We start from the raw sequence: 26,654 nt of genomic DNA, 5'->3' as shown, positions 1-26,654 counted from the left end.
GAACCTTTCTTCACAAGCTCACACGAAAATTATATCCAATTGTGTGCCTTCAATCTCCTTATAAGCTCTTCAATTAGCCTATTGTTAGTGAGTTTCTAAATTAGGAAGTCGAACTTGAGCTTTTTAGTTAACTAAAGTCAACACAACTAGTTAATTGGATCCTCCTAAAATTTAGGAGGTTAACTCCACTTGTTCCTTCATTTCCTAATTTAACTCACACTAAAGGATAAATAACTCGATCCTCCACAAATTCACACTAGTCAAATTGCTTCTTGAACGCATCCACATCGCTTGAACTCGTGGATGATTAAGAAGATCAGAAAATCGATTCCTTGAATTAAGGCGCAAATCAAGGAATCCATTCTTACGCTACTTTTCAACACTATTTTTATCGAATTCAAGCTTCTGTGATCCATATCATTGTATATAAAGAGTTTTTCGGAAGAAGTCACATTGAAGATTTGGGTCGACGCGTTTCGAACCAACAAGTGGATGGTAGTTTGGTTTTGGTTAGGGTGTTTTGCGTGTGGAAATGTTCCTAGAATAGATTGGATGTAGATCCTTGGCAGAGATAGATGCATGCATGCATACTTGCACTCTCATTTAGTGTGCACACTTTCTTAGGAATAATTCTTTATGTAGGTTGAGGGTGTTAACCCAAGGTAAAAAATATCTAGTGTTTATTTTGGAAATGGATCTAGTTTTTGATCAAGGTAATTTTTGTAAACCTGAAAGTCTCTTTTTTAGCTCTATAAGAGTGCTTAGGGTAGGGTTTAACCATTTGATTTTTCATTTAGTTCAATATAGAGCAGCGAGTGATTAGAATTAGAATTTGAAGCTTCCAGTATTTCGTGTTGCTTAGAGTAGTAAAATAGTGATATGATATGAGTTTCAAACTGTGTACTTGTTGGGCCAAGAGATGCTCTACAACCCAATATAGGTTAGATGTGTGGGAGTTAGATGTTAGACATTAGACATTAGGTGTTATATGTTAATACTTTTTAAATTCAATTTTTATATTGTAATTTTGTTCTTGTTAATAAAATCAAAATCTTTTTTTAGATAAAAGAAAATATAATATACATATCACATTAAAATATAATAGTAGTTATAAATCAACATTCATTTTACCATATAAATTAAAATAATGATTCTGTAATCATATTTAAATTTAAGCACATAAAAAGTTTAATATTTACCATATTACAAATTAGCCATGAATATTCACCCCATTTTACCATGGACATTATTAACTTCGAAATAGACTTTTTTACAATACCATGGCTTATTAATACCACATACCAAAAAACCATAACCTATTAAAAAAATTATAAATATATTATTTTGATTTTAATTTATAACAATTTTTAAATTAAAACTTAATACTTACAATAAACATTTTACCATGGATATTATTAGCTTGTAAATAGCCTTTGTTATAATACCATGGGTCAATTCCATGGCTTATCAATACCACTTGCCCAAAAACCATAACTCATTTTAAAATCAAAATATTTATAAATATTTTATTTTATTTTTATTTTATAACATATCTGTAACTTAAATCTAAAAGAAAAACGTTACGGGGAGATGTTGTAGTGGTGGGCTCAATTAAAAAATAATAAAAGGCTAAAAAGTGATTGCCTAGAGAGATGCTCTTGAGCCTAGTATGTAGATATATGTAATGTTTTGTAGACATTTTGACTTAGTTAATGTAAAATAAAAATTAAATTTAAATTTAAAAAAATTTAAAAATTAATAATGATAATTATCAATAAAACTAAAAGCAAAATAAAATATAAAATTAATAATTATAATTATAATTAAATATATACCTAATAATAAAATTAGTCTAGATCCTTCTTATGTCTGGATCTACGAAGAGCCCAAAGAGATCAAATCTCTTGAGATGCAAACCTCTTTTAGAGTGGAAAAAAGATTTGATCGCTCTCGGCACTTGCTAGATCCAGAGTTAAGATGGATCTAAGCTGGTCATAATTTTTAGTTTGATGTGTTTTAGTGTTAAGTAAAAATGATATTGTAGTTTTGATAATATTTTTAGTTTTCTATTCATAATTAATATTTTAACTATTGATGTATTTGAAATAATAAATAAGGCATGTTCTTCGTGACCTTGTTAAAAGAGAAAATAGATGACATGTTCTTCATGTCAGTTCTTTAAAATCGAAAATTTGAATCTTTGATGTTTGAATTTTTGGCTACAAAGAAGCCAAGTTGGCCCTTCTCCCATTCAAGTTGGCCCCAGTGTAGAGGCACCCATTCAGCTAGCATGGTCACTATATACATGTGCGATTCGACCTCCTCTTCAAGCAAGGAGCTCCAACCTTTTGAGGCTAAATAAGAAGTCAAATCTAAGGCTAAGAATAAGATGGATTTGAGGCTGAAAAGAAGCTTATATGAGGCACAATTTTTGTTGAAGAAGAAGGACATATCTCTCGTAAAGCATGATTTGTAGGACCAAACTTTTGAAGTATAACCAGGTTGGAGGATCGAAACTTTGGGTGCAGAAGGACGAGTTGGTGGATCGAAACTTTGGGTGTAGAAGGACGAGTTGGAAGACCGAAACTTTGGGTGTAGAAGAAGGTTGAAATTCAGCCCTAGTAGGCAGACCAGATCGAGTTTCTTGTGTAGATGGTTGACTTGACTAGGAAGGAGTTGGACCAGGTTTGACCAAGTCTCTTTGTTGGTTAGTTTGACCATATGGTTGACAAGATGATTTAGGTGTGTCTCTTGTTGAACTAAAGAATTTCTCTTAGGAAAAGGTTGCTAGGTTTTTCCCCTATGTGGGTATTCCCAAGGTACATGTTTGTGTTCTTTTGTAGCTATCTCTTTATGATCCAACTGGAATTTTTGTTCTATTGTTAATATCCTCTATGTAATTGCTTTATGATGAATAAGAATGTATTAACCTAAGAAGAAATCATAAGAAGTAATTATCAGTTTAGAGGATACTTGAAAAATCAACATGGTATCAGAGCTAAGTTCAAGAGTAGCCCTAAAAGAAGCAATCTACTTCGAGGTATTCTCTAGGGTTTATCTTTTCATCAACCCTAGAATCTCCTAGTTCCATTATGAATGTAAGGAGGATGAAAAACATTAATCTGCCCCGTTGCTCACCTAAGGTCAAATTTAAGATCTATTTGAGTTCATGATTGCATCTCTGTTAAAGGGATGAAGAAGACATTAGTCTGTTCTAGGCCAAGGGAGCTTTAGAATTGTTGTAGAGGAGTGAAAAGGTTGCAGGGTCTATTGCAAGGGAGCCGAAATTAATTTTAGAAAAGGAGACCTTAGTCTAAGTTCAGAAGGTCGAATAGTCTTAGAGCTTGTTATAGAAGCCTCAGGAAAATCACAGACAGTAACGAAGGGTTGCCTCAGCCAATGAAAAAAGCTAGTCTACATTTTTTTTTTTGATTATTGAAACATACCTTGTTTATCAAAGAGAAGTCATGAAACATGAGCTTGTCTTGTCCTGACATGATCATAATCTAAGCCTTAGTTCGTATTGCAATAGGGCTGAAGTTACCTCAGAGAATTACAGAGGACTAAGAGCCTCAGAAAGTAAGCGAAGGAGCCTCTGACAACTGCTTCAGAAGGCCAAGGTTGCCTCTGTTTTTGTTGCAAAAAGACCGAAGAGCTAAAGACAAATGGTAAAAGGCCAAAAGGCCTCATAAAGGACCTCAAAGAATCCGAAATATCTAAGGTAAGCTTACAACATGTTTTGCTTTCCTTCATGTGGTTCAATTAGGTATCATATTCGATTGTAATATTGATGAAAGATGCTGAAGTAATCGTGAGTCTGAGTCTCCATGAAGTTCAAGAAGATAAGCCAACAAAGACATCCCTTTTGCACTTGACATGTCTACCAGAACTGATGCTTTAGCATAAATGGTAAGGTTGAAGTGTTAAAGACCTATTATGACCTCCAAGCAAGCATAACTTTGTTTCCATGCAAGCACACTATAGTGAGGTGTTAAACGTTGAAAGAAATCAACGAAATTATAAGTTTGTAGCCTAGTGCTTGGAATGAAAGGCATGCATTTGTCTAAAATGATCTCTTATGGACCACAACTAGACAATGATTTCATTTAGATCAAAGCTCTTGTAGATCGCATCTAGAGGAATTGATCATCTATATGCTTGATAAAAGTCTGTATCAAGATTGGTCATGAAAAATCTGAATAAAATTGTGATCTACCATTTAGACTTGTATCAAAGTTGTTTTTCATGAGAAAGTAGATGGGACTGTGCACTGTTATTCAGTCAGATCATAGGACTATGTATGATCTGTTGATGAGAAATCCTTGAAGAATTCATTGAGGGCAGTTACAAAGAGGTTTCCTCACCTTACAAGTTTATTGATGAGATACACTCTAATTTGTAGCATGAATGCCATATTGATATTTGAAGAAGCTATGACAATTTTTATTATGGCTCAAACCAAGACTTAGACACATAAGGGAAATATGTGACGTTTAGTCATGTACTAAAAGGTTGAGCTATGATTGAACCTGTGCTCCTTTGAGATATATTTATTCAAAAGCAAGATAGGTCATGAACCCTGCGTTGCATATGATTGCTAATAGGATATTTGAAGAATGGTATTATGGATGCTTAGTCTCGAAATATATTCCTTGCACATCAAGGCAAGAAAGGAAAAGGATCTTTGACATGCCTATGCTCAATCTGATATCAAGTGAAAAAGAGGCAGAGTCCCTCTTCAAGTTTAAAAGCTCTCTTAGTAGGTCAAGAACATAAACAAATTAGATTGAAGTTCTTAAATGGATCTATTGTTGCAAAGATCTAATGTCATATATATTGTTGTGGAAAATCTTGCATCTACTGTTATGGGCATTTAAGTGCTGAGATCTATTTTGTGAATGATGAAAGTCTATTATTTGCACAATGAAATAAAGATCAAGCCTCTAAGGACAAAACATTGCTAATTGTGAGAAAGCCAGATTACTTGGTTTGGAGAAATCAAGGATAATTATTGGACTAAAGATCCTTTGATTGATTGATGCCAATAATGGAGTTCATCTTATGTGTAAAAACCATATCGAATCTAGGGTTTTGACATATGGACATTGGAAATATAGGGTTTGAAAACCTTAGCTGGCTAAAAGGGCTTGGATAAGAAAGTCTTATGGTTTATGAACAAAACCCTAGGACTAGACCTAGATTAACGTTTCTATTGAAAGAGGAAACCCTAACTCTAGCAAGGAAGGAATGACATCATGCTGATGATGGAAACGAGGATGATAAAGTTGCATGATGAATGTAAGAAGGCTAAGATCAAAATAAAGTGTTATATAGCTCTCTTCTTTGATTGTTATTGTTGTTATTCTATTATTAGTTAATTTCTTGTCCTTTTATCCTTTGCTGATTGTAATTATTCTTCCATGGCCTCATAATGAGGGTTGCAGGTACATAGTAACAACTTCCAAGGCTCTAGCAATAGATGGAAGAAGTGGAAGAACGAAACAAACCATGTGACAAGAGGACTTTCCCAAAATCGTGATTTGTGTTGAGAGATATTGTACTAGATGAGATCTGAGCTCAGAGGGAGCAGATAGATCAACAAGTTTGAAGTATACTCTAACTGTGCCAAAGAGAAGTCAATGGTGACTTCCCAATGTATCCACAAGATCTAGCATACAACATTTAACAACACAGACAAGTAAAAAGCGAGAGTTGAGAATAAAAGGTTCTCTCTGAAAGAGGGAGAGAATCATGACAAGATGTTTTCCCCAGTCCTAAGGTATACTTATGTTAGAACTATTATCATTTCCTTGAAATTGCACTAGGTGGATGCAGAGATCGTTTTTTCTCAATGAAATAATTGAAGATGAAGAAGTGCACATAGAAGGCTTGGAGGTACATGAGAAGAAGTCTCATGATTGAAGAACGCTTTGTACGATCACAAACAAACATGTTAGGCTTGATATTCTTGGATGGGTGAATATTTGATGAGTCTTGGTTGCTCTTATTATATGATTTGACAAAAGCAGTAGGACTCATAGGGAGCAACTATGGCAGAAATAATTGCTTCTGTAACAGAGGGAGCAATCAAAAAGCTTTGCTTTAGCTTAGAGGGAGTTGACCTCTGAGTTTGAGATAATGGATTGTCATTGACATTGTCTGGTTGGTTAGCTTATATGTTGAAAGGCAACAGTGGCAGAGGGTGTAGACAGGGTTGCTAAAGTAGAATTTGTTTAAGAAAGAACACCTAGTTAGGGTAACCAGAAAACTAGCCTTAGTGATGGTTCCAAGAAAATGGAAGTCGATCAATTTATGGTTGAGCCAACGCATGTGGCCCAAGACGTGTTGAAGTCATAGTTTTAAAACTAGGTCGGTTTGACTATGAATCGACCTGGTTGACCAAAGCATAATCTTGCCAGGACTGACTAGGTCAATTATTTGGTTCGGCGGCCGGTCTGTTACTGTGCCGACTGAGTTGGTCACCGATTTGGTCGGTTCGGTAATAGATTGGGCAAACCAACCGAGCTCGACTTAAACGGTTGGTCTCGGCAGCGGGAAAAAGGATGGGCTGGGCGAACTTGAAATCATTTTTTTTTTTGTTTGTTTAAACTTTTTCTTGGCCACTCTACTCTTCTCCCACACCTATAAAGGTGACCCAACCCCCTCATATTTCCTGACAACAATCTCATTGCATTTTATGTGAGCAGTTGCAGTTGATTTTTGGAGTAGCATTGAGGAGGTTCTTGGGCAATATTTGGAGCAACACTTAGGAGTTGGTTGTTGGAGCAGCATAGGTTATGTGTTTTTGTTATGATCTCTATATATTATATGTATTGGACAATGCACTCAGTGCTATTTTGATATAATAGATATATTCATGAGCATGCTTTGATCAAGTGGTGTCTTCTCTCTATTATTCTAATGCTTTGAGTTTGGAAACATGAATGAAAATCTTTAAAAACATGATTTTTCATTAAAATTAAATATTTAATGTACTTTTTACAAAGACCCAGTCGATATCGAGTCAGAGTTGACCCTCAGCCAGTTTCGAGTTCGAGTTCGAGTTTTAAAACTATGGTTGAAGTACTAGTAACTAGCATGATACAATTAAGACACAATCAATTATGGTTTGAGAGATGTCTCAAACTGTGAAGTACATCTGTAGGGATTCACAAATTCAATTTGGGCAGAGAATGTGGTAGACAGAAAGAGTTCATTAGGATATTGCTTTAGTTTGAGCTCCGTTATGATTTCTTGGATGAGCAGGAAGCAGACATCTGTTGCACCCAATATTGCAAAAGCGGAGTATAATTGCAGCTAGATTGGCAAGTTGAGAAGCAATATGGCTTCAAAGACTACTTGTAGGACTATCTTGATTAGGTGCAAATGATGACCATGATGACAGGTCGAAGGACAATGAGATCTAACATCGAGACATGGCATAAAGGGAAGCAATGTGGCTTCAAGGAGATTGTTGACAAAGCCTTTGTCCCAGGATGAAGTCCATATACTTTAGGGACAAGTTTGGACTTATTGAGAATGTCTCTCAGTGAAAGGGAGTGTTGATAAGATAGCATCATGGATTGACATGGAAACTGCAAGGATAAATTACAAGCTTGAGTTGTGACATGAAGGTATGAGTTTGAACTTTGATCTATGGACTTGGTTAATGACTATGAGGTTTGAGGTTCGATGAGTTTCGCCGAACCTCAATTTTTTTTAAGGTTCACCAAAATTCACTTCAAGGTTAAAGTTCGACAAACCTTGTGACATAGCTCCTAAATATCATTGAAGTGTTAATACACTCCAGCAAACCCCCTTAACAGGAAAATAATATCTAAGATTTTGCCCCCACCCCTAGCAAATGCAAAAGTTCGAATATTACAACTCTTAGTTTTACAGAGAAGTAATTTGACTAAAAATTTAAGACCACATATGGGCCTAGCACTATCCACAAAGGCAGTCTGACAGCTGCTGTGCTTGCTGGTTCTCTAGGATGTTAACCTGGTTATGCGTCATAGCTTGGCTTATCTTGAAGCCAAGATCTGGATCTTCCTCGTTTTGCTAGTAGAAATCCACCAAATCCATCTTGACAATCATTCAACTTTATGTGATTGCTATAACCTTACAATAAAGGCAGGATTCAGTTGGATTCTCCATGATAATATTTCAAATTGAGCATTCCAACTCCTGTAGTCTTTAGTTGATGCCTTTTAGCAGCTACACAAAGCATGTACTCTGTTTTTGGTTCCAGCATATTCAGTTTTATGACATACCACCTCCTTTTTTCTGTCTTACGTTAGATATAACGGAACTATGCAGGTAAACTGAGAGTGTTTCTTGCAGATCTTCTAAAACATTGTGATTATATTTTGGATAAGAAGTATGTTTCAAATGTTCTGACCAACTGTTATCCTGATTTGGGGTTTTTATTGATGTCCTAATTTTATTTCAATTTAGATCTCTATTTCACAGAAAAATTTACAAGAAATGAATACCTCTGAAATCTGGCAAAAACCAGATCTGTGGATTTTTTTTTCAATGGATGTTAGTTAAATTTCCACGAATATTCTGCAATTGCGTAGATGAACAATCTGAAACTTTCTTTCACCGAGACACAGAATTTATTAACATTTATAAGCAGGGGAATTAAACACACATAAAGACAGTCACACCAATTCAACACAATTATTTTTCTTGGGAAACCCAACTGGAAAAACCCTCTTCTTTGTTTTCAGTATTTATTGATAGACTTGAGCAATTGATTCAAATACAAAACAATCTGCTCAACTGAAAATACACTTTTTCTCTGCTATACTAGCCTGAACCACTCTGCAATCACGCTGATCCCTGCTCCTACCTCCTTTGCGCACTTGCTGCCCTATTTACTAGCGCACTAGGACGTCCCTGTGCGCACTTGGGCATCCTATTATTTAGGATGCACCTCCTATTTCTGTGCGCAAATCAGTTCAATAACCTGTGCGTTCTTGCTCCTCAAGCCCACACACACCACAAGCAAAGGGCTCTCACACAAGCATTTGTGCTCTCTTTCACAATCTCATGAGCTTTGTCTTGTCAAAGTCCTTTGTGCACAAAACAACTATGAAACTTTGTGCCTTCGTCCTCCTTTTATTGATTCAATCCATGATAAAATTGGACAAGTTACAAATTTAGAAAATGAGTTGTGATTGACTAGTTAACTGAGTCTAACTGGTTCTCTAATTCGTCCCTGCTTCAATCAAGGACTGAAGTTCACAACTCGTCCTCTTCTAAATTTATAATTGCCATCCGAACCTGTAGTCGATCTGAAGAAGGTCCACCTGATTAGCCCTCCAACACTAATGAATATGCCATCTCCATGAACTCGTCCATGGTCAAAGGAGGACAAATCATGGTCTTTCTGGGTAAAGCACGCACCAGAGAAGACTTTCTTTTGCTACACTTTTCAACAATGTTTGTTCATGCCCAAGCCAATTCTACTGTTTGTTGCACATCGGAAACTTGTGCTATAAGGCCTCTGTCTGATCTGGGTTTCATGATTAGTACTCTGGGTGGTTTAATGGGGTGTGACTGACATTTTAATTTCTTGACAAATCACTCTGAATGCACACTTCTAGTATTAACAACAATTATTTATATTCATGTCTTTAACAGTCTGGAAATGAGATTCCTACATCCATGCTAATTGCAGCAGCATTTGATATTACAATAGTGTTTTCAATCATTATTTTTCAGCAATTATAGCAGCATTTTCTAAGTGTCGCTGTACCCTTAAAACTTGTAAACCCCAGTCAATCCGTGAAATCAAGAATTTCTGATAACCCATGAAATTCTGGAATTTATTCTGATAATTTGCAATCCACGTTTGCAATTTCTGCAACAACTGATAAATTTGTATTTACTAAAGCACGTATCTGCACAAACAGAATAACAAGCCGAATCTGCTGTAAATGCACGCCCAATGTTTTTATATTGCACAAAACAGCATTTTTGTTATGACATATTTCAGCACTAAAAACAACATTTTTTTTTCTCCATTTTTTCATGTCAGGTTTATCAGTTTAACATATTTTAATATCATGTTAAGTTTTTCGATCCTTCAATTGTGGGCACCAAGATATTTCCTGGACATGTTGATGCCTTCCTTTCTTGCTGTTTGGCAAGTTCATGTGGTCTAAAAACCATCTTCTATCGGTCTATAATGACTCATGAGTGTCCTGAAATTCTGTTGTGTGTACAAACAGGCGGCTCATTGTGCACTACGTATAAAATTTATGCACTTACGTTTAATGCCGTTGTCTGTTTCTGTAAGGATGTTGATTTGGTTGGGCAATATCTAGATTAATTGTGAGTGAAATCTTCCCCAAGTCTGTTGAGGGCTCATGTTGCTGTGGAGACTGCTGCCTAGATGTTATGTTGGTCTGTCTACAGTGGCATTTGTCAATCAGAATTCATAATTTTCAGTCAATCCCTTCTTCCATATGATGTTGCGGGCTCTTTACATGCAGTTAGCTCTTCAAATGCAGGTTTTAATTTGTTTTGACAATATGCCCTTTTATTAAATTTTTCAAATAAACCTTTTAAACTTTATAAAGAATAATCTGCTGCTCTAAAATAAATTAAGCAATTAAAGTTCAACTAGATTTTCTAAAATTTACTCACAAAACCTCCCTCTTGTCAACTGTTGAGATTCACTCCTTTATTGGACTTCAAGATTACAGTCACGGGTGTGATATTGCTCTGATGCCATGTCAGAATTAAGGAATGGAGGTGCTGGAAAGAAGATAAAAATTTGACTTTATTCTTAATGCCGCAGCATCAACACATTTTTGCATCATGTCTTATTATAATTTATAGCAACCGTAAGTGATCTAGGTGATTTAGCCACCTCACCTTAATCACAATTTTTAAATGTTACAATGGTCACCTGTCACTAATAAAATGACCCTCACAAACTTTAGTACTCCTAAATATTATTGGAGTGGTGTTTGATTCTATGTTGGAATCTAGTTCAAAATTTAATAGAGTTCCTTAAAACATTCATGCTACTATGCAGATGGCATTAATTTGGGGATTTCGAAGCTTGCGTTTCTTGAAATTATGCATGCAAAGCCTAATTTAATCTCTATGTATACATGCAAAATATATATTTTTAACAGCCTTGTCCATAGATCTGTATTGACAAGGTTGCAGTTATCTTCATAATATAATTGTTAATATCTATCTGTGTAGTCTTCTGCCCACTAATTTACCTTTTGAAATTCTGGTGGACCTTAGTTTCTTAACAAAGGACAGTCAATGAAATGTTTCTTCTTATGGTCCGCTAGTTTGATGGTGTCATTAACTTCATTTTTGTTATTAATAGGGTTTTAGTTAGTCTAAAAGAAATATGCCAAGCTTATTGTGTAGTTTTTTTCTTTTGATATTGAAAGTTTCAGAAAGCGGATGTTGCTAATATGAATTGCTATTGCAATTTTATTTGTTGCTTTAAACTAAAAGGTCAAGGTACTCATGATTTAGCTATAAAAGATGTCTCATGGTTGCATTTAATTTTTGCAGGTTTTGATAACTGCAAGAGAGGAACCAGATGCACCTATATCTCCTGCTATGGATGCTATACTAAGAGTGCACAAGCGTGTCGCAGGAATTCAGGATTCCGAAGGTGATGGTGCCAATCAACCATTAGCAGGCTCTGGAGTAATTACAACTAGACTCCTGGTTGCAGCATCACAAGCAGGAAGTCTAATTGGAAAACAAGGATCAACAATAAAATCGATTCAAGAAGCATCTGCTGCCACTGTGCGGGTGCTACCGGCAGGTTGGTAACTAGTGTCTCTTTTATGAATCTGATTTGATCTGACAGAAATAGCATAATAAATTCAGGCTTGGACTACAATAATAACTTCAACAGTTGCAGTGCCACATATTTTAGATAACGAGTCTGGAACTACAACACAGTATATATGTGAATCCAGATTCAGAACAACAGATAAAATTTAGACACAACAGAAGTACTAGGGTTTCAGCAACACAGATAAGATGACATCAGATAAGTTAATTTTATTATTGTCTAACAAATGACCACAACAGTAGGTCAATGGGATTGAAGCATTCAAGCAGTATGGATACAATGTGGGAGTGCAAGTGCAGCTCCTAAGAATGCCGAAAAGAACATGAAGGAACAAAGAAACCTGCAGTAATACAGCCTCAAAACACATGTATAAACTGTGCCAAAGGTTATGGTGATACAAAATACAAAGTGGACACCACAAGGGCCTGTCGAGAGAGAGAGAGAACCCAATGATGTCATGGTCTTCTGTGTCTTTCCTGAGAAGGTATGGATTTCCTATGCAATACCTGCAAGACCCAAAAATCTACACATCTCATTCTCATTGTACACTCCTATAAACACAAAGGGATATGAGAAACCACTGATGCATAATCTGTTGTTGCTTCTAAAGGAGCCATAACCAGGTTTTTGGTCAACAAGGCTTATCCACGAAATATATAAGATATTTCATATTTGCCTTGAAGGGTAGGTGGTCTTAGATAGGTGGCCATTAATTCTAACAATGCTATCTTATTCTAAGGCAACCTTATGTTTTGCCTATCCAATTTAGCAAAGAATTAGGATTTTGAACTTAATTTCTTCACTGGCGAGCATGATAACATTATTTCTTCTGAGCTGGAAACATAACAACTTCACTTTAAAGTTTATAGTATATACCTTAACATGGACAAAGCACTATAAAAGAGAGTGAAGATTAAATGGCAACAAAATATACCTGTATGTCTGATTGAGTATTACTGCAGTTGCTTTGCTATTCATGGAAAAATTTTAAGAACCCCCCCTAAATTTATAAATATAATAAATGGGCGAATCTCTATGGTATATAGGAAAAATGGAAGGCGATTTTATCAATAACATAATATGTATATATAATTTTTTGGCGAATCTCTCACCAGGCATGGCGAATATTTTACTCAATTATAAAATCTTCTAAGATCTTGGCGAGTCTTTCACTAAATAATAAAACTTTGTAAAGTCCTAGTGAATCTTAGCATAGACTACATATGCTGGTTTAATTCCCCCATTTAAATAGGCTACATTCCAGGTGAATACCATGGGTGAATACCATGTGCCATTTTGGTGAATACCATGGGTCAATACCATGTGCCATTTTTATTTTTATTAATTCTAATATTAGGGTTAATAATGGTTTTTTGCATGGTATTAATAACAATCTAGTCCATGGTATTTGTCCCCTAGTATTTTGGCCATAGGTTTCACCTAAATATAACCCATTTTTTGAGTGTTCGTAAATATAAGGTGACTTATGGAGTAAATATAAAAAAATGTTTTATTTGTTTACCATACCTCTTGTTTATTTATATTTTTATTAATTTACCATACCTCTTTTACAAATATGGTATTTGGCCCATAGGATTTACTTAAATAAAACCTCTTTCTTGAGCCTTCTAAATAGAACGAGGTTTAGGGACTAAATATAAAAAGAGGCTTTATTTATTTTTATTAATTTACCATACCTCTTTTACAAATATGGTATTTGGCCCATAGGATTTACTTAAATAAAACCTCTTTCTTGAGCCTTCTAAATAGAACGAGGTTTATGGACTAAATATAAAAAGAGGTTTTATTTATTTACGATACGTCTAGTTTATTTATATTTTTATTTATTTACCATATCTCCACTTTACTTATATTTTTATTTGTTTACACCCTTACATGTATATAAGGTGACTTATGGAGTAAATATAAAAAATGTTTTATTTATTTACCATACCTCTCATTTATTTATATTTTTATTAATTTACCATACTTCTTTTATAAATATGGTATTTGGCCCATAGGATTCACTTAAATAAAACCTATTCTTGAAAATGGGCGAATGGATTCACTTAAATAAAACCTATTCTTGAAAATAGTCGAATGGAAGGTTGTAAGTCCTAATTTCAAGGGCTAAATTTACCTTTTTTACCCTCCCCTTAAAATAAGGTGGGCTATTTGAGGTGATTTGTAAAAATGTACTATGATACAAAATATTCGCCCACTAAAAATTTAAAATCCCTTAATTTCGCCAAAGGGCGAACATTCGCCCCTAAAATTATCCTTATACCGCATTTCTGATACAATTTTTCTGAAATCTGTTTCTCAAATCTCCATTGTTGTAGAATAAATGGGAATAGTTTGATGGTCATTAGTTAATGTAATGATGACCAGTAATGCTCTTACAAACACGCACACACACTATTCGTGGGTTACTGTGGTGCAATCTGTTCATAAAGAAATCACCTAATTACCAACAAAAGTCATTGTACTGCATTCCTGATACTTTTTCCTGAAATCTGTTTTCTCAAAACTCCATTGTTGTGGAATAATGGGGAATAGTTTGTGACTGTAACTAGTTAATTTTATGATGACCAGTAATGCTTCATCTATATATACCAGTGTTTTACAACCCGGCCGAGTCAACTCGGAAACGGCCGTTTTGAACCGAGCCGGCACCCAGAACTATGACTCGGCCAGCAACCCGGCTCGGTTGACCGAGTCAGCGATGACTCGGCCGAGTCATCCAATGATTCGGCCGAGTCATAGCTGACTTGGTCAACCCGGCCGGGTCCGTATTGACTCGGCCGAGTCAATGAAACCACGGCTGGGCAGCGTAAAACATGATTTTAATTCACTTTTTTGGTGTTTTTTGGTAAAGTTAAATAGGGTTTGTGGATTCCAAAGGGTAATGGTAAATTGTTAAATGCTTTTGGGGTCCATTTCCCCCTCCCAAACTCTATTTAAGACAACCAAATGCTCTCATTTCACTCACAGTAGTCTTATGCATTTGAGTGAGAGTCTTCTTTGAGAGTTAGTGAGCAGTTCTTGAGCTTGTTTTGGAGCAGCAGTGAGGAGTCTTGGAGGAGCATTGTAGCTGGAGTGAGGAGCTTCTTGGGCAGCCATTTGGAGCAGCATTGAGGAGCTGATTCTTGGAGCAAGCTTGAGGAGGTAGTTTGTGCCTGGAGGTATTTTTTTCCACCTCTATAAATCTGTTTTTACTTAGTAAATTTTAGGTGCATATCAAGAAAGGTTAGAGAGTGTTTTTAGTCAAATAAAAACATTGAATCAATTTTTTTATTTTTTTATTTTTTTTTTTTTTTTTTTTTTTTTTTTTTTTTTCATTTTCAGATTGTTTTCCTAGTCAAAAAATGGCACCTAGAGCAATGTTGCACGAAGCGGGAGCGAAGCGGAAGCGCGGAGCGCGGAAGCGTCATTTTCCAAAAATCTAGGGAGCGAAGCGTCCGCGGAAGCGTCTGCTATATATATATATTTTTATATATTTTTTTGCATTTATACTCAAAACAAACATCCCAAATACCAAATTAATTGTAGAAGATTTGGTTATATATAAGCGATCTTATTATTTTCATCATGGTCTATTTTATATAGTTGCAATAAATCAGAAAAGTAAATAATGTTCTTATTATTTTCATCCTGGTCTATTTTATATAGTTGCAATAAATCAGAAAAGTAAATAATGTGATGTTTGAATTTTAATATGCATGAGAACATCATAAGAACAAAGTAAATACTTATATAATTATTTAGAAAAAATGAAATGACTTCCATTTATATTTATACTATAAAATTTAAATAGCTATAATATAATATGATTTTTTTTAAATATTATAAATTAAATATAAAAAAGAGAAGATACAACTTGTAAATTTTATTAATCAAATTATTATATGAAAAAGAAATTTATTATTATTATTTATATAAAAACAAATTATTATTATAACTTATAATTTAAAAATAATCAAAACTTAAATTATTATTATTTATAATTTAATAAAAACATTATAATATAACTTATTTTTATGAAATTAGCTTAATAATTATTTGATATGTTTTTTAATTGATATCTAATAGCCCTTGTCCTCTCATGCAGAAAGTTATTTCTTAGCTTTCTTATTTAAATATGGTACTTTCAACACTCACAATTTACAATTTTATATATCACTACCTTACCCAATAAACTAAAAAGATATAGGATTTAAATTACATTAATATATTTTAAAAACGAGTTTAAGAAATAAATACTTTCTCTAATTTATTATAATTATCTACGTTTTTATTTCATCAATCTTTCGAGCACGAGTATGTCATGATTTTTTTTCGGATGGCAATGGTTCTACATGGCGGACATGTTGAACTACTGGTCAGAATGAAAAGCATCCACTGCACTCTGAAGATTTTCTGATGAAAATAAGCAATCCACGCTGACAGCATTTTCTTCATGAACATTTCACGTCTCATGAAATTTCATGAGATAATAGTGGTAACACGAGTATCTCATGAAATTTTTTAATCTGGCAATGGGGTTACATGGCGGACATGTTCAACTGTTACTCTCATTTAAAAGCATCCAGGAAGCTTTTGGCGATGAAAATAAGCACCCATTCTGACAGGATTTTGTTGATGAACCTATCATTTGAAGGCGTTCACGTGTCAACCGTTCTATTTCTCGATTACGATTTGCATAATTAAAGCTCTACTTCTGCTTTTTAATTATCCATGATAGTGACTTGTATGGCGAGCATATCGGAATAATAAGTTCTTTATATATTACTAAAGCGCGATTCCGGGGGCAACGCAACCGTAATGGCAGGAATCGTCTTTTTAACCCGGAATCGCGCCACCTCAAAAACGGAATCGCGCTTCTTGTGGGGATTCCGGATCGATTCCGTACGATTCGCGATTCTGCCTTTGGATCCGGGGGGGGGCGATTCCTGCAACACTGACCTAGAGCAAAAGATCCTGCTTGGGCATATGTTGAAATGGTTGATAGTCAGATGTGTTGCAAGTTTTGCCATAGGAAAATTAAGGCAGGTCCTGGGGGGATTCATAGGCTGAAACAACACTTGGCAGGGATTAAAGGCCAAATTACCGCATGTCCCTCTGATGAAATTGAGGAGATTAGAAAGAATTTGGTGGAAAGCTTTGAAAAATTTAAAGAAGAAAAGGCTAGGCAAAAAGAGATACAGGCTGAAATTGGGAGGAAGAGGGAGATACAAAGAATGATGGCTACCAACCCCCAATATGATTTTGAGGGTTCTTCCTCTATCCCTCAAACTGATGCATCAAACCCTTTCCGTTATGTTCCTCCCTCTTTTGCTTCCCTTCAAGATAAGGGAAAGGGTAGAATGAAGGGTGATGTGACTATCAAAAGTTATTTCACTCCCTCAGGCTCCTCTCCATCAGATGCACATGGTCCTGAAGTTAGTAAAGGTCTTGCTCAGCCCACTTTAGATGACCATTGGAAGAAAGAATTGAGGGAGACTGCTTGTGACTACATAGCTAGATGGTGGTATGATGCTGATATCCCCTTTAATGCTGCTCGTTCACCATATTATGAGCCTATGTTTGAGGCCATACATGCTGCTGGAAAAGGCTTCAAAGGCCCTACTATGCAAGAGCTAAGGGGGTTTCGTTTGCAGAAAGAAATTCAATCCATTAATGAGTATTTGCAAGAGTTCAAGGAATCATGGGCAAGAACAGGGTGTACCATCATGTTAGATGGATGGACTGATCAAAGAAACCGTACCATCATAAACTTTCTTGTCTTCTGCCCACAGGGAACCATGTTTTTAAAATCAGTTGATGCATCTGATAAGGTAAAAGATGGCCACTTGTTGTTTCAGCTATTGGATGAGGTTATTGAGGATGTGGGGGTGGCTAATGTTGTTCAAATCATCACAGACAATGCCTCTAACTATGTTCTTGCTGGTAAATTGTTAGAGGAAAAACACAAGACCATCTTTTGGACCCCATGCGCTGCACATTGCATAGACCTCATGCTTGAGGATATTGGAAAATTAGATTGGGTCAGAAACATTGTAGATAATGCCAAAAGCATAACAAAATTTATCTACAATCATACACTGGTTTTGAGTCTCATGAGGAAACACACTGGAGGCAAGGATATTATTAGGCCTGCCATCACTAGATTTGCTACACATTTTTTGGCATTGCAATCTATGCTTTCCCAACATAGAAACTTGCAAAAGATGTTTTCCAGTGATGAATGGAATCAAAGCAATTGGTCTAACAAACCAGAAGGCAGATAATTGAAAAGGAAAGTCCATGATGAAACTTTTTGGAGAAAGGCAGCAGAGATTGTGAAGCTTGCTGAGCCACTAGTTAAGGTGTTGCGGTTGGTGGATGGGGAAAGGTTGGCTATGGGCTTCATTTATGAGGCTATGGATCAAGCAAAGGAGCAAGTAAAGACAGCATACAAGGATAGAGTGGCAAAGTATGGGCCCATTTGGGCAATCATTGATGAAAGATGGAACAATCAACTCCATCGCCCTATACATGCAGCTAGGTATTTTTTGAACCCACGATATCATTATAAAGCTAAGGAGTCAGGAGCTTTGAGGGGGGAGGTCAGAGATGGACTGGTTGATTGCATTGAGCGCATGATCCCATCGGAGTCTAATCAGCTGCAGATACATCAACAGGTCACATCCTTCAGCAATGCAACAGGTACCTTTGGGAAGAACCTAGCAAAGATTGCAAGAGAAGCAGATGAGCCAGGTAAACAAAAATTTCAATTTTCAATTTCTTAATGGTTTTACAGTTTTACTTTTTTTATTAAAGACTAAAGTTTGTTAAATCATTTATAATTTGAAAGTTAGATATAATTTGTAATTTTGTTGAGCTTCAGCCTTCATCTAACTCATAATTCTTTACACTCCTATGTTTTTTGCAGCACAATGGTGGGAGGCCTTTGGTGGCCAGTGCCCTGAATTGCAAAGGTTTGCAATTCGTATTTTGAGTCAAACTTGCAGTGCATCTGGGTGTGAGCGCAATTGGTCTGTCTTTGAGAGGATTCACACAAAGAAGAGAAACCGTTTGGAGCAAAAACGGTTGAATGATCTAGTTTTTGTCCAATACAACCTTCGGCTCAGACGGAACCAATTGCTGAACAAAAGACCTGATTCAGATCCCATTGTGTTGGAAGACATTGATCCAACATCAAATTGGGTAGTGGAGAGTCGTCTACTAGAGTTTGATCTTGATGAGGATCTTGATGAACTTGATGTTGAACATCCACTGCAGCCTGTTCAGTTGAATGCAGATCCCAATCCACCAGCCTCAGTCTCACAGCCAGCTAGTAGGACTCCAGTTGTAGGTGCTTCCTCTGCTCAGCCACGACAGAAGCGCAGCCGCCTTTCTACTCTATCTCAGCTTGCATCTGCTGCACAGCCTAGTGGTACTGGCACCACTTCTACAGTTGCAGTTGGAGACGATGATGATGAGGAGGAGCCATGGGGCCCCTTGTCTGACTCTGATGATGATGATCCAGAGATTGGTCGAGATGATCTTGGCTCCTCTGGCAGTAGCTACTAGCCTCCTTGGTTATTTGTATTTTGTTTTGACTCTTGAGTCTTTGATCATGTATGACAGACTACAGTTGACTATGTATTGCCATTGGGTACCATTTTGATATAATGGATTGGTTCATGAGCCTACTTTGATCATATGTTGTCTTCCATCTATATTATAATGCTGTGTGTTTGGAAACATGAATGAAAATCTTTAAAATTATGTTTAAAATATTTAAAATTATGTTTTTTTATAAAATAAATAAATATTTAATGTATTTTTTACAACGACCGAGTCATTGAAATCGAGCCGGCCGAGTCATTACCGAGTCGGAGTCGATCCTCGGCCGAGTCGGAGTCGGAGTCGGAGTTGTAAAACATTGATATATACATATATACCGTCCATCCTATCAATATAAACAAAAGGGAAGTTCCACAATCCAGAGTTTTCCATAGAGATAAAAAAAACTAAGGGCTGATAGCTAATCCCTTGTAAAGGCACTGGCGCCTATAGGCTGTGAGTTGATAACACAAATTCCCCTGTTACTGTTGGATGTAGAATGCATAGTGTTTTCCCTGTTATCTGATTTGTTTTGGATGGCTTTATGTTTTAAGCAGTCTGACGGTTTTCACTAGCCAGTTATGTGTTTGAACTTTGCACATATACAATTCTGGCGCAATTTTCTCACAACACAAAAATGCTGGACAGACAGACAAAAACTAAACTTATTTGCCATAATGTTACCAAGGGAAAAGGATGCCTGTTACAGTCTGGTCTGTGAAGCTGCTAATATGGTCTGGGTGCAAATATAATTTCTCCTCTGTCAGAATCCTGCTTGAGTGATTTGTGAGAACTGTGGGCACAAGAATGTATTCTGGCATGCAATTGTCATGCCCCCTCCTTTAACCTGGCCTAATACTCCTGAATGCTGATCGATCCCACACTGCCTCTCCAGTCTTCTGTTGCACACTGCTGATGTTGTTTCTTTTCGCAGTTGTTACATCAACCTCACACAGCGACTAGGTTGGGCCGACTTGGGTGTCCCAACTCCCTGCGTGTGCATGCAGTCACGTTGATGGGCAATGATGCCTGCACTATCCTCCCAATGGAGAAAAAATTTAAGTGCTGTAGCCCTCCCAGTTTCAATTTATTTTGCGTAAGTTTAATGGCCACAGTCCCAAACTAGTATGGCCTGATATAAAACTCTTGCAAATTCTAAAGGAAACATTTTAGAGCTACCTCTACCATTTTGTTTTCAGTTGATATGAGAAATAAAACAAGCTCACATAAAATTTTCACAGTATTTTTTGGTCCAATGACCCTGGAAAAACCCACAAGGGGAAAACCTGTGAAAGGAGGATTTTTATTGCTTCTTAGGAAAATAAGTACACAGCAAATACTACCATACTGATCTGTATTTTTCTTGCTGATGTCACTGCCCAGGTTTACTTAGGAGTTTGAGACCTAGACAGTCATATAATTCAGCCTGTGATTTGTCTCAATTTCTGTGCATCATGTTACCCAACAGTGCCTCGAGCTCTGTCTGAGACTGAGCAGAACTTTCCATTAAATTTGCGGCTCAGTCCTCTCCTTGCTTGGTGTTCTCGCTGTAGGAACACAAATCTATGTGAGACTGAGCTCCCATGTTCTCGGCCCAGCTGCTGTGGCTTTGACAGATTTGAGCAGCTCCTCTGCTCCATGAAACAAATGCTGAGATCCTCACTCAGCCACCCAACAAGTCAATGCAGACTTCCTCCTAGAGCTTAGGCCTGCTCTCGCTTAAATCTTGGCCTGCTGTAGATCAAACTCGAACTGCTGTAACCTCTCGAAATTCTCGGGCTGTGTGTAGGTGATCTCCAGCTGAAAACTCGGACTGTCTTCTAGCTGTACGCTGCTTCTCCTTCCTTGCAATCTCAACATTCTTCCTTCTCTCCTCTCCTCCTCAATAGCACACATCAGAAATAATGAGAGCCTCTCTCTTTTCCTCTATGCTCTCCTCAGATCCTCATGAGAAGAATCATGCCAATACCCTTTCCTTTTCCTTTTTGTCTTCTAATTAGAAGAGAACCCTAACCATAAAAAGCTAATGTCTGAAATTAAATACAAGGGTAGAGATCATTTCCCTTTCATAAACGCTTTTGTCATGTGGTCCTCCTCACTTAATGAACTCCTGGTGACTTTTTAATGTTTTGTACCATGTGCACTTTTTATCTCATAAAGTCACTTTTAGAATATAAAGGTCACTTTAATATTAAAAGGCAGCTTGTACCTTTTCTACTTAAAGTCACTTTTAGAATATAAAGGTCACTTTAATATTAAAAGGCAGCTTGTACCTTTTCTACTTAAAGTCACATTTAAAACATAAAGTGACCTTATTAAAAGGGTACCTAACACATATACCCATGAAAGTGACTTTGTTCCTGGACATTGATAAAACTCATAATGTCACATGACGAAAAAGTTATTAATGTGTCTTCCTAGGCCAAAAGGATAAAATGCCTAGGAAACACTTGCTACTATTTTCCTCAACACTACCTCTTACAAAGGAAGTTGTTTCTCACCACTCCAACTTTATCTCTAAAGTGGATATGCTCACTCCTTGGCACCATACTGTCACCTATTACTATCGCCACATCACCATCCAACCTCTTTGGTGGTTTACTCTTTCCTCACTCAATCGTGTTTCCTTCAAGGTACCATAAATCTTTATAGTCTTCCTCATCCTCGACGAAGTCTCCTGCACAAGGGTGGGAACGTCATCTCCATTCCTTGACACACGTGGCCTTGATGAAGAAGTCCCTATGGCCTGTAGTGAGCTTGAATTTTGAGATTCTGCTCTTGGTAATCTCGCACTCGGTGATACTAGACTCTGTGAACCTATCACCCTTGAAGTAGGTGATCCTCCTTATGGGAACCTATAACAGTGGACCCTGAAACCTGAAACCTGTAGTGTGCTCCCCCTTGCCCAGGAGCCTGCTCTGTTCTACACGATCAACCTTTTGTGACCTCCTCATGGTCTTGGTCAGCTGAAACATGAGCTTGTAAAGTCTCCCATCATAGACACCTATCACTCTAGTAGATGCCATGCTAGATCCCACAAGATACATCAACACCTGTACATCCCGGAACACCACAACATATCCCCTATCTAATACATAAAAATGATATCAGGTTCCTTCTCAACCTTGGTACATATATGATCGCTTTCACTCTCAAAGGTGGCAATGAATCCCTTTGAAAGGATAGAATCCCCACTCTTGCAGCTTTGACCTTGGTGTTATCTCCAAACACCACATCCTAGTCTACACTCTCTGTAAGAGTTTTAAAGTGCTCCCTCACTCTAGTCATATGGCAAGATACTCCACTGCCTATAAGCTAGACACTCATGGATATAACACTAGTGGGTAAGCTTCTCCACCTCAATTGATGCTGTTGAAACGAACAAGGTTCCTTATAGCAGGTTAAACACTCCAAAAGACTTGGAATATGTAGATTTCCATTAAGGATACAATAATATATATTAAAATATATGAATGAGAATGAGGGCCTGCTCATATTCCCTAGGTAGGTGTCCCTTTATAAATGGTCATGTATTTAAGGACATACCTCTTCATTAACTAATTACTAATTAATCATTTTTTATATTGTGTTATTATTATTTATATTTACATTATTAATATCTATATTTTATTCATAACGTTGCCTTCCTCCTCAAAGCTTGTTGATGAAGAAACTTGATCTCTTTTTCTATTTCAAATGTCTTCTTGTCTCAGAACTGTCATCTTCATTGATACAAGTTGATATGATCATTGGAGAGATATATAAAATTGTCGCACGAAGGAGGGATCTGAGTCATCTGACCATCCTAAATTAATCTTTTGTGGAATCTTTCGATTACTAGAAACTTGTAATGAATTGTTATCACTGGATTGATTTGTGCGCACTTCAGTGTCTTTCTGAACATAAGTTTGTTGTTTATGTTCCTAGTTATATGGATTAATAGATTTATTGAGATGTCTATTCTTGTGATTCAGATGTAGATTATGATTTCTTTTAGTCAGACTTTCCCTTATCAAGTGTGTAGCAATTCCTGATTTACTTCAGGTACTATTGTTGTTGAGTTGGTTGCACAATCATCATTTGGAATGTTCATTATTTGAATTGCAACATGTGAGTGTGTTTTTCCTTCAATTGATTTATCATCTTCTTAAGTTGTGGTATTGACTCGTTCAGTATTCGTTCCTTTATCTTCAACTGGAGTTGTTACGACTAGCGACTTCGATACCTCCTCTTGAATACAATGCTCTAACTTGTGTTTTAACGACTTCTTGTCCTTCTTAAGCTTCTTAGTTTGTGTTAGTAATTTTTCGCTATGGTCTTTAAGTTGAAAGACTTCTTCTTTTCTATCAACAATGATTTTGTCAATTTCACTTCGCATATTTTGTAGTGCTTTTTTACCTTCTCGAAAAATTGTTTTGAAATATCTTGTATGTCTTTTGGTGTTACTAAATTCGACTTTAAGTAACATCTTCTAGTATTATTTTTTTTGCATGAAAATGTCAAAAACTTCTTTTTTGTATTCAAAATGAAGGAACCTGGGTTTCCATCCAGGGTGAACCTAAAATAATGTCACCTTGATTGCTCCATAGGGCTTGAACTGAGAATTGTGATATGAATGTATAATCTCTAATGTTTAATTGTAAAATGGTTGTCATAAGTTTTTGTTGTCATAACAGTCTAATTTTTCAATTATATTTGACTCGGGAATCACTAATTGGTTTGCGATTTTAGGTTTTACATCTTTTCCCACAAAAGACCCTTTAAATTAAATAGCACTGAGACATAGTTATATGAAGTTTCTGGAAATCTTCCTTTTTGCATTTTTGTCTTGGATTCCATTGTGTTTAATTTTTGGAGATGAGCTTAGGGTTATAAAAGTAGCCCCTTTTCTTGGTAAATGACTATCTTAAAACTTCATGTACATACCTCTTCATTAACTAATTACTAATTAATCAATTTTTATATTGTGTTATTATTATTTATATTTACATTATTTATATCTATATTTTATTCATAACATTGCCTTCCTCCTCAAAGCTTGTTGATGAAGAAACTTGATCTCTTTTTCTATTTCAAATGTCTTCTTGTCTCGGAACTGTCATCTTCATTGATACAAGTTGATATGATCATTGGAGAGATATTTAAAATTGTCGCACGAAAGAGGGATCTGACCATCCTAAATTAATCTTTTGTGGAATCTTTCGATTACTAGAAGCTTGTAATGAAATGTTATCACTGGATTGATTTGTGCGCACTTCAGTATCTTTCTGAACATAAGTTTGTTGTTTATGTTCTGAGTTATATGGATTAATAGATTTATTGAGATGTCTATTCTTGTGATTGAGATGTAGATTATGATTTCTTTTAGTCAGACTTTCCCTTATCAAGTGTGTAGCAATTCCTGATTTACTTCAGGTACTGTTGTTGTTGAGTTGGTTACACAATCATCATTTGGAATGTTCATTATTTGAATTGCAACATGTGAGTGTGTTTTTCCGTCAATTGATTTATCATCTTCTTAAGTTGTGGTATTGACTCGTTTAGTATTCGTTCCTTTATCTTCAACTGGAGTTGTGACGACTAGCGACTTCGATATCTCCTCTTGAATACAATGCTCTAACTTGTGTTTTAATGAATTCTTGTCCTTCTTAACCTTCTTAGTTTGTTAGTAATTTTTCGCTATGGTCTTTAAGTTGAAAGACTTCTTCTTTTCTATCAACAATGATTTTGTCAATTTCACTTTGCATATTTTGTAGTGCTTTTTTACCTTGTCGAAAAATTACTTTTGAAATATCTTGTATGTCTTTTGGTGTTACTAAATTCGGCTTTAATGTAACATCTTCTAGTGTTATTTTTTTCTTTTTGCACGAAAATGTCGAAAACTTCTTTTTTGTATTCAAAATGAAAGAACCTGGGTTTCCATCCAGGGTGAACCTAAAATAATGTCACCTTGATTGCTCCATAGGGCTTGAACTGAGAATTGTGATATGAATGTATAATCTCTAATGTTTAATTGTAAAATGGTTGTCATAATTTTTTGTTGTCATAACAATCTAATTTTTCAATTATATTTGACTCGGGAATCACTAATTGGTTTGCGATTTTAGGTTTTACATCTTTTCCCACAAAAAACCCTTTAATTTAAATAGCACTGAGACATAGTTATATGAAGTTTCTGGAAATCTTCCTTTTTGCATTTTTGTCTTGGATTCCATCATGTTTAATTTTTGGAGATGAGCTTAGGGTTATAAAAGTAGCCTCTTTTCTTGGTAAATGACTATCTTAAAACTTCAAATACCTTCTTTTTGTAAATTTTTCATTTTCTTAGAATACCTTGCCACCCTTTAGACCTTCCGTAGTTGGTAATAAAATAATATTTATTAAATAATACTTTTTTTATTCCTTCTTTTAATATACTTGCAATTTTTTTAAATACCTTTTATTTTATTTTTTTATTTATATTTTTTTTTCTTATATATATAGCCTAAAGGCTTGAATGACGACCGCAACAGATTGGAGAACTCCAAAAGTTGTGTAGCGAAATGCTTCAATGACAACAAAGTTGATGAATTTCGATGGCCAAAGACCTGGATTGGAGAACAAGGCTCTATGCAGCGGGTGAACGGCCATAGGATCGAACTACTCTGATACCAATGTAACGAACAAGGTTCGTTATACTCAGAGGAATGCTTTGATACCATTGTAACGAACAAGGTTCGTTATAGCAGGTTAGACACTCCAAAAGACTTGGAATATGTAGATCTCCATTGAGGGTAAAATAATATATATTAAAATGTATGAAAGAAAATGATGTTACAATTGAGAATAAGGGCTTGCATATATACCCTAGGTAGGTGCCCATTTATGAATTGTCTGTTGAAGAATGTAATTACGTTCGGTCTTCATTATTGTATTTGAGTCAAATGTAATATATTTGTAAAGAAAAAATAATTTTATTATTATTAAATTGACTTGTTAAATCATGGGTTTCATGCTTGGGTCAATTATAGGTCAAGCCTCTGTTGTAGGCTTCAGGTTGTTCTCAAAGTAATTTATTGTTTGGTCAAAGACTCTTTCATAAAGTCATCCTCTTCAGCAAAGTCATCAACTTGGCCTCTTCATCAAAGTTTTCAAATAAATTATCCTCATGTCAGTGTTATACAGTTACACATCTATTCATATGGTCATGTCG

General features: G+C 35.9%; 1 protein-coding gene across 2 annotated transcripts in view; it reads left to right on the top strand.

The window, feature by feature from the left end:
• LOC149252389 (flowering locus K homology domain-like) overlaps positions 1-26,654 on the top strand; it is a 95,109-nt gene that overhangs the window by 7,011 nt on the left and 61,444 nt on the right. For both annotated transcript variants that reach the window (XM_089459679.1, XM_089459680.1), the window contains exon 2: positions 11,560-11,818. In XM_089459679.1, coding sequence (XP_089315805.1) covers positions 11,560-11,818 — 259 coding nt within the window. The remainder of the gene's footprint in view (positions 1-11,559; positions 11,819-26,654) is intronic.

Source organism: Pinus tabuliformis, chromosome 7 (assembly GCF_031772625.1).
Source record: "Pinus tabuliformis cultivar Carrire ecotype Pingquan chromosome 7, CPIR1, whole genome shotgun sequence".
NCBI lineage: Eukaryota > Viridiplantae > Streptophyta > Pinopsida > Pinales > Pinaceae > Pinus > Pinus tabuliformis.
The sequence above is the reverse complement of the archived record's forward strand: the minus strand, read 5'-3'. Positions and strand labels throughout refer to the sequence as shown.